This window comes from Schistocerca americana, chromosome 5 (assembly GCF_021461395.2).
Source record: "Schistocerca americana isolate TAMUIC-IGC-003095 chromosome 5, iqSchAmer2.1, whole genome shotgun sequence".
In the NCBI taxonomy this organism is placed as follows: Eukaryota; Metazoa; Arthropoda; class Insecta; order Orthoptera; family Acrididae; genus Schistocerca; species Schistocerca americana.
Window position 1 is genome coordinate 603,053,505 of NC_060123.1, and position 10,082 is coordinate 603,063,586.

Sequence of the window (10,082 nt, forward strand, 5' to 3'; positions counted from 1 at the left end):
AATTAAGATTTAAATGCCAGTCTTTGATATGCCTTTCAGTTTTATTGTGTATTTTCATGGTATTGGACTTCTCAATATTGACAGATGAGTTTTAAACTATGAGATTCATATTAGTCAATTCCAAAAACTGAGCGAGGTACTACTGTGGTTAAGACATCCTGATCTGGCCATCTGGTTTTAGTTTTCCTCAGTTTCCCTAAATCACTTAAGAGAAATGCTGGGATGATTCCATTTTTAAAGGAATTTCCTTCACTAATCTCAATGTATGCTTCATCTCGAATGACCAAGTTTTCTCTAGTCCTACAGCTCCAATATTTCAATTAAGTTAAGGTGTACTTTAAAGAGTTATATTCTAAAAATGTATTTCTCATTTCCAGGGACTTTCAAATGATCAAGTTTTACGTTACGTTATTGACGGAGGGGTGATGGAACGCCCTGAAAACTGCCCTGACAAACTTTATGAACTTATGCGACTGTGTTGGGAGTACAGTCCAAATGAACGTCCTGCATTTGTAGATCTCGTATACATGCTGCTCCCTGATGTCTCAGAATCATTTGCAAAGGTGTCATTCTACCACAGTCCTGAGGGTTGTGAACTAAGACAGCACCGCATGGATGTGGAGAAGGCTGAAGATGATCCGGCCACCCCACTACGCGAAGACTTCCACGCCAACGGAAATGGCGGTAACGGCGTCAACGGCTGGATCGTATCATCTCCTACGACTCGCACCACGCAGTGTTGACCGAGGAGGACAGTAGTAGCTTCTCTTAGTGGTCTGTTGGGAATTGAACTTTGATGAAAGCCTATTTTAGGTACATACTTTGCCACAAGTAGTTTCCCACACAGACATACTAAAAACATTGTGAATTATGCCAGGTGATACAAAAATTGAATTATAAAATTATAGGTTGTGCCTTTGTGTGACCTGGTTGCACGGGAATTGAAATTTGAACTGTGAATTTAACACGAAGCTGCAGGTTTTGACTCTTGGATGAGTGATTACCTGTTCCCATGGATGGCATCTAATCTGTGATTATAACCAATTACTGCAATAGAGACTGATAGGAGAATTGTTCCCAGTGTATTTTATGTACTGCACAAAGTCTGGAAAACTGCCCATTTCTAGACACATCATCAAAGGCAGTGCTTCTAAACTGGCTGTGAGCATTTTAACATAAGTAGATGTTAGTAAAAAATATGACTGCTGTCACACTGGACTGAGTGTAAAAATAAGAATAGGTTTAGGTTAATGTAATGAGTGAATTGCAAGTGGTGCGTATGACAAACAAACCTTTGCTCAGCTTGTGACAGACTGACATGATTTTTTTCATGGTATCTTTTGCAGTTAGAACCAAAGATGTCAGTCCGTGTGTGGCTTCCAGAAGCAATTGACAAATAAGTGACTGTTATGGAAGTGACATATACACTGATATTGGTGATGTCTTACATAATAAAATTCACTCTTCATTCCTGTTTGATCCAGTGAGGTGGCCTTTTCACTGCAGAAGTGTAGTCCTATGTGTTTGTGAGTTATCGTATTCTATTAAGTGATAATGGTTATAGGATGTGTGAACTCCATGGTAGTGTACACATTACGTGTTTCCGAAAAGGAGTGAAGAGTTATTAAAGGCTGGTCTGGTGGATCTATATCAGTGTCCCCCAGGTCTGATTTTAGCCAGTGTTACTGTCAGTATTTATGTTAGTTCATAAAAATTTTCAGTTTGTTTGTTAATAGTATTTATTCCTAATATGGAACTACATTACTAATGTAAATTTTTTTGTAATTTTTATTGCTCTATCATTTCCAGTGATCAGTTCCTATCTCTAGAACATGATATCTTTTCAGTGTCTTTGTAGTGTATTTTAATATAGGCTGCTCAACACTGGTCGTGTTGTTGTATACTGATTCAGGTGTTATTCCATTGTAATGTAAATACGTAAAGAACTTCTGGGCAATGTCTAGTGAATTATGTGTTACGTACTGCATAAAACAGCTCACTACATCTCAGCTCTGTTAAGTTATTGAACATTCTCTTTTTTGCAGGTGTTGTTGTACCTTTAGAAAAAGGTCATTCAGTGCCTAGAAACTTGTTTCAGTAAGTTGAGAAGTAGTGTGCATATCTATATGTGTGTGTGTCTGTGAGTGAGTGAGTGAGTGAGAGAGAGAGAGAGAGAGAGAGAGAGAGAGAGGAGGGGAGGATTTCATTCCATGTGATGTAAATTATGAAAGTGCATATCAGCAATTTTAAGTTCTGTTCAATTTCACTTGAGTGAAAACAACTGTAGATTAATTCTTAATCACTAAGTGTTAGCACATTGTGTTCTGTTGGACACCTGTGTGAATGCTAAAAGACAAATAAGATGATTACTTGCATTAATGGTATTAGTGGAGCATATTGTGACAATGGGAAAGATTTCATTTGGCACAACGAGTTTAGTTGTTTACTTCTGTTTCCATTGAGAGAAACAGGCAAAATAACTTGCAGGATGTATGTAAAATCGTAACTATACCATCAGAAGAAGCTGCACAATGATTCTTGGTGATAACTAAAGCTTACAATACCCGTGAGATGTTTTTTCTGGTAACTGAAGTGTGTAGATTATGACTAAAAGGTATCGGTATGATAAATGGTCCATTACTTCCAAAGCTGTTCACGTGAGAGTTGAAGAATTATGTTTCTCTAGGACTTTGTGGAAACCTATTCATTTTGTTTTAAACAACGGAAAGTCCAGGATGTGATAACAGTAATATGAGGAAAATAGTTTGCTTTTCACCACATGGGGGAGGTGCTGAATGAAAGCAATGCTAAAAATATTTCAGCTCCTGTGCAAGGTACTTTTTCAGAAATAGAAAACTCTCACACATTCACACAACAACTCACACACTACCACTGCCTCTGAGTGTTAATGCCAGGTTACGACTGCACCTGAAGGGAGCAGAAATCTAACTGGGGTCGGTAGTGGGGGTAAGGAAGAGATGTGGGGTTGGGAGAGGGAGAGATAACAGGATAGGGGTGAGAATTTGTTGGGAGATTGTGGGGACAGGATTGGCTGCTGAGTGCAACATCATGAGGCCGTGCTGTGGAGAGGGAAAGGCAGGGCAGAGAGGAGAATAGAGAAGTAGAGAAGAGGAAAACACTGTGTAGGTGCACTGACAACATAGAAGTGTAGTACTGAAGTGGGAGCAGGGAAAGGCGATGGGCAGGTGGAGGGCAGATTTTTTTTGTGTAGATAGAATGAAATTGACAGTCAGTGGCATTATTAATTTTCATATATATGTTCACTTACTCAAGTCTTCAGAAAAAATGAAAATTTGTCTACACACAAACTCACGTGACTTTTCTGTTTGCTTTTGGAGAACAACTCAGACAGAAATGAGCTGTGTAGGAAATTAGTTTTAGCAGAACAGCTGTTAAGTTCCTTCACGTAGGGCGTGATTGTTCTTGCAGAGAGGAACATTCATGTATCTTGAACTTTTTTCTGATGCACTGAATACTCGCTGATACTCTGGGATTACAGCCGGTTATTATTTGCTATCACATATGATATTTCATCTGAGTAACTGCCAGACATCATCAGGTGAAGCATTGTAGACTGACATCAGCTACCCACGTCACTAACATCTCGTACATGGCTTCGATGATGCCTGACTGGAAGATATCTGGCAGATCCCTGGTGAAATAGCTTGCAAGATTGTGAACAAAGAATGGGACATACTGAAGAACATTCTTGCTGGGGAGTGAAATACTTTTTAAGAGTATTGATGTTCAGGCTTTGCAGCAAACCAATATAGTATTTGAAATTACGAGCTTTTTCCCTCTCACAATCAGTAATATCTGTCCCCGGGCCAGTAATATCTGTTTCTGGGAAATTTCCAAATGAGGGCACTGCCAGCCAGCCAGTAGCCAGATGTGTCATCACATCCTTGGAGTTTTCCGTCATTCCTTATTTTTGCCAAGAGACTATTTATTTATCAATTTTTTTCAGCTTCTTTGCCACGAGAGTAAACTGTTAAATCCATATATATTCTGTCACTGTCAAAACTTGTTAAAGGTTGTCATTATGATCTTATCATTGTTATGATTAGATGCTTACCATACTTTCTCACCAACCTATTCATGAAACTTGAGCACTTGCCCCCGAAAGGCAAAGGTCCTGAGTTCGAGACTCAGTTGGGCATACAGTTTTGATCTGCCAGGAAGTTTCATAACGGCGCACATTCTGCTGCAGAGTGAAAATCTCATTCTGGGAACCTATTCATTATCATCTCAGCTACAGCTAATAATGCTGCATCATATGTAAATCAAGTACACCTCATCTTTACAGTACTTATTGTTAGTGCAACCCTGTGTTTTTTCTGCAAATCAGTTTTATATCTCTTCTTAAAAATACATTTTGGACAATCTTTCTGCTTAATACACCGGTGTCATTTACTAACTCCATCTGCTATTTCTTTCAAAATTTGAACTTTTATTTCTTGTTCGAGAAGCATATTGTCTTACAACAGTTTTTTTAATGTGTGTGACTAATATGTGTAGACTCTACAAAGGCTTTATACAGTACACTTCTGCAAAAAACTTTTTCCAAGTGTGCAGTAATTATGCACACAGGTTTGACATCGTTATTGTGTTTAAAACAATTTTGGGTGACCGAAACAATTCCATAAAGTGTATCAAAAGGATAATTAAAATGTGAAAACTGTAAAGTGGCAGTGACACAGATTGTCTGGCCAATACTTACATTTATGAATTGAAAATTCAAGTACTTGCTAACAGAAACAACTTAGGAAAAATATGCTTGTTTCCAGACTATAAAAGTACCTAAAGCTAGGTGTAGTTCTTTTCTAGTTTCGTTTCTATCGAAAATATTTGGAGTTTCACTTCCTGAAGATAAGTATCGGCCAACCTTCATGTATCGTAGTAATCTTAAAGTTTTAATTCAGACTGAATTCTGAAAAACAGTTTTCCCTTAAGGTGGAAGAGGAATGTATTTTTTTTTTTCACACAGTTATCATCTTTGTTGACTTATTACAAAATATTGCCATTCACATCTTAAGTCCAGGACATAGGTGACAGTAAAAACTGAATGAGATACCACCATTGAAGAAGCTGTGATCCCTCACGTAAGGTGGAGTGAGTTCCAATCCCCAAGCAGCTTATAAACCATCCTAATCAAATACTATTTTTGAAAATAGCCACAGGAAGACAAAAACACCATTGTTTTGGTTGACAAAATCAAACCTGCAAAAGCACGATAATTACACAATTCTTGTTTGAAGTCTGTTGCAAGTTATTTAGGCCAAATGATTTCAAAGGATCATAGGCACAGTAAAAGGCAAACCTAGAGTGACACTTGTTATAAATATTCCATTAATCATTTTACAATCTGTTAAATCAGATTTCATCTACAATTCTAAGTTCTCCATTTTACAGACAACTGTAACCAGAATTTGCTGGTTTTATGCTCGGGTATTTTCACACATTCTATTAAAACTCCCAGACATAATACACTCTTCTTTATTGCAGAACACATCAGTGCAAACTAGAAGGTCTCTTTGAGGTCTGGGAAACGAATTACTTAGCTCACTGGAGTGTTTGATTGTATGTGTTGATATGCTATAATGTATTATGCTGGTTTCTTTGCTACTTCTCTTTATGGCCTCAACAGCTTTGCATAGAATATATACTCAATTTTGTTAATTTTGGATGCTAATGAAATATGTGACAATTTATATTGCCATTATTATTTTTATTACACTTCACCAAAAGTGGAATCTAGGAGATGAAATATGACTGTGTTGAATGGTGTTCATGACAATATCTTACAATAGTGAAGAGGTTCATTTAAAGTAATGTCTTTAAATCACTGTACTAAATTGATCTGAATGACTGCTTAGAATTTGCAGACTTGGATTCAAAGAGGTGTACCATGCCATTGTATTCCAGCCTCTTTTTAGTTTTCCTCATAGGCCATGATCTTGCCTTTCTGTCAGTACAGGGACAGACTTCATTTCTACTTAATTTTCTATATGCCTACAGAATTTGTTACAAAAACATTATGGTAAAAGGTTAGAGACTTTTAACCATCCGTCATACCTCAGTATTACAGCTTGCTGGGTACAGCACAATAATATGCCACACATTGGCTGACAGTGCTGTTGTTCAACTTAATCATATGGTGAAAAGGACAGGAGTTAATAATTGAGAAAACGCAATTCATGAACTTCTGATTTCGCTAGTAACAATTAATTTTATCCCTCAATGTATGCCAAATATTATATCAATAAAACTGGCAGCAGAAACAGTAATTATGAGAACTGTATCACATGACAGAAATTGTATTTCATTATAGTGATAAGAATGTGCCAGTTATTTTGCATTTATAACCAAAATTTCACTTTGTTTGAAATTTGTTGTGCTGTATTTTTATGTAATCTGCAATGGAAGTAATCATCTTGTTTTTCCAGAAGGCTTGACACTTAAGATATTTTTAGTGTATCAGTATTGAAAAAGACTCAGAAGTTCCATGTGTAGGTGTTGTAATAAAATAATTTTAAGAAAATTATCTTTGAATGCTCCATTAATCTCCCAGATCTGGTACAGAACTGATTTCTCTGTCAGTTAAGCCTGTCAGATAAACTGCCACATTAAAAAGTGTTTCAATGTTTGATGCAAATTGCATTTGATTAAAAATGTATGTGTGTACTTAATAATGAGACTTTTATTCCTGTTTCTTTTTCCTTTTCTTTTTCTTTTTTACTTTTGTACTCACATGATGTACAAATATTTATAAGGAAAAAAAAGCCTTGGTACAGTGACAGTGATGTTGACTTTATTTTTCCCTGAATTTTAGAACTGATATAAAACTTTTCTTTCATTGCAAGACTGAATCAACCTTTTACACTATAAGAGAGTTTTCAAATGATAAGAGAGAAGACAAAACAAATAGAACTATGTAATCATCGGTAACTGATACTACAGTATAGTTATGAGTAACAGTCATACAAAGAGGTCGGGGGGAGTCACTCATTTACACATCATGTTCCACAAAAGAGGAGTGAGAGCTTGATACAAAAAAAGCGTTTAATGTGTCTTTTTAACCATTTCATATTGCAGGTGGTCTGTTCTCAAACCTTTATTTATGTAGGTATGTACTTTGCTGGTTTCCTTTTATTAATTTTTATGCACAGGTACAGTAGTGTATATAGGGCATGTCAGTTTGTATGTAGAAAAATGTCATGATCAGTGCATATTTTCATATAATATTATGGGTATATACTTTACAATAAAGTAACATGAAATAGTTTTACATTATTTTAAAAGTACATAATGTCAGCCAGATAAATACTGGAGTAAATTATTATATGACAAACACCAGCAAAAGTTATTATTTTCTTTACCTTAGCAAAACATTTACTCAGTTTTGTCCTGAAATTCAGGTAGTGGATATTCTCCGTATATTACTAGAATGCCTGTACAAGAGATTCCCTGAATTTTCTTAAACCTTTTAATATTAATTCGTAAATGTTATACCTCAGTGAATTTATTAGTACTATATGAGCAGCAATGTCTGTGCCACTTTTCAAATTGTTAAAGGAAATCAGAATTTAATTTCTAAGAGCAACCTGTTACAATATCTTTTTACCACAATGTACTGTTCCTCTTGGGTGTAGGATAATTTTTACTGTGCTGGATGTAGAAAGTATTTTTTCCATGTGTTTTATCAAGGAAACATTTATTTCTGTTGTAAGGAAGTTCTTGTAGAATGTAAATATAGGGTGTACATAATGTCCGGGAACACTTTCAATTATTTATTGCACAAGAACTAAACATTGTACAGATGTCATGCATATTGCATTTTGAAGAGAAACTCTGAAAGTTTTTTTTTTACAAACATTCGATATGCGAACCATGAGTGACCCGGCAGATGTCAATATGGTGATCGAATTCTTGCCATACCTGTCCCAGCATGGCATCGTCGGCTGTGGCAGTTGCTTCCCATATTCTCTCCCAGAGTTCTCCTACATCACGTGGTAGAGGTGGTATATACACCAGATCTTCAATGTGTCCCCACAGAAATAGTCAGACGGAGTGAGACCTGGTGATTGGGGAGGCCATTTCATAATCACCTGTCCCAATCTGTAGCACGGCTGATCCATCGATGCTGCAGCTCCATGTTCAGGTACTCACAAACTTCACAATGAAAATAGGGTGGAGCCCCATCCTGCTGAAAGATGAACGGAGAATCTGATTGCATTTGAGACATCAGCCATTGCTGCAATATGTCCAAGTAGGAATATCCAGTGGCAGTGCTCTCGGCGAGGAAGAATGGCCTGTACAGTTTTCGACGTGACAAGGCACAAAAAACATTTACCTTTTGGGAATCACGTTCAAATTCAGTGCATTCGTGTGGATGGTTTGTACCCCAGATTTGACAATTATGCCTGTTCACTTTCCCATTAGTGTGAAAAGTGGCTTCGTCGCTAAAAATTAAGTGATTAATAATGCCATCCCCATCCTCATTCAATTGTTGCAACTGTGAACAAAACTCAAAATGCTTGTCTTTGTCGTCGTCATTGAGCTTCTCCACTAGCTCCAATTTGAATGGTTTCATAGACAGCTGTCGCACGACTTTCCACACTGTCATTGAAGCCATTTCGAGTTCACGGGATGCATGACGCACCGATTTCTTTGGACGCCTTATGAATGTCTCCATACGTGCTACACATTCACTTCACTCACACTGGGATGTCTGCTTCTCTTTGCCGGGCACAAGCAACCCTTTGTAACAAATTTGTTGTGCCAGTGGTAAATGGCCTTCCTTGTTGGTCACTCCTTACCGTATTTGGTTCTAAACATCTGTCGAACAGATGAAGCGCACTTGTTTTTGTCGAACTGCAACACACAGAAAGCTCACTCCGCACCTGAACTCGCCATGTTTCGAGTAGCGCTGACTATCAGCAAATTACCAAATTATGCTGTGGCAGTACATGAAAAAAAGACTTTCATGGTTTCTCTTCAAAATGACGTGTATGATATCTGTGCAATACTTGGTTCTTGTGCAATAAATTATTGAAAGTGTTCCCCGAATTTATGTACATCCTGTACTTTTGGACTCTACATCTACATTTGCATTTACAGCTATACTCCACAAACTAATGTGAAGTACATGGCTGAGGGTACATCCCAACTTTATTAGGGCTTTTTCCCCATTCTGTTCACTTATGAACCGTGGGAAAAAGATTGTTTAAACGCCTCTGTGCGTGCTGTAATTAATCTAATCTTGTCCTCATGAACTTTATGGGAGCAATATATAGTGGGTTGCAGTATATTCATAGAGTCATCATTTAAAGCCAGTTCTTGGAACTTAGTTGTAGAGCTGTGACCAATCATGCTGCCCTTCTCTATGTGTATTCAATATCCCATGCTAGTCCTGTTTGGTAAAGGTTCCAAACACCTGAACAGTATTCTAGGATGGGTCACACGAGTGATTTGTAAGCAATCTCTGTGATTTGTAAGCAATCTCTGATTGTATTTCCCTAGTGTCCCACCAATAAACCAAACTATGCTACTTGCATTATGTGATTATTCCATTTCATGTCTCTTCTAACAATGGGAAGGTCTGACATGTGGATCACTGATTTTGATCTAGTTTTGCAGCAAAGTCCTACATTGAAAATGAAGAGACACCTATTTCGGCTAGACACTCCCTAGTTTTTGAAAAAAATCAAGGTCAAAATTGATGACAGGAAGTCGTATTTTCAGTATTTTATTCACTGAGATATGATCTAAAAATAAAATATTTTTATTAATATAATACAGCGTCAAAAGTTAATAATGTTTTAGTTATTAATTTTTTTGTGCTTTCATGCTGTAGCTTGAGCACGTCGTACTATGAATCTAGCAGAGTGAGGTCAACAGTTGAGCAGTTAAGACATTAGTCTACCAGTCTGCTGGTCTGCGTTCAATTCTTGGTCCTGGTTTTTTTTAAATTCAATATTTTTTTCGGTGTATCTGACAATATTATGGCAATTGGAATACTTTTCTTTCCCTTTTTGGAAGTAAATTGTCTTGAGGTGATT

At 37.0% G+C, this 10,082-nt stretch overlaps 1 protein-coding gene across 1 annotated transcript in view; it reads left to right on the forward strand.

The window, feature by feature from the left end:
* The window catches only part of LOC124616577 (insulin-like peptide receptor), a 418,803-nt gene extending 412,090 nt beyond the window's left edge, over positions 1-6,713 (forward strand). Inside the window, exon 23 of the mRNA XM_047144897.1 lies at positions 378-6,713. Coding sequence (XP_047000853.1) covers positions 378-743 — 366 coding nt within the window. The 3' untranslated portion in view covers positions 744-6,713. The remainder of the gene's footprint in view (positions 1-377) is intronic.
* Positions 6,714-10,082: the final 3,369 nt, after the last annotated feature.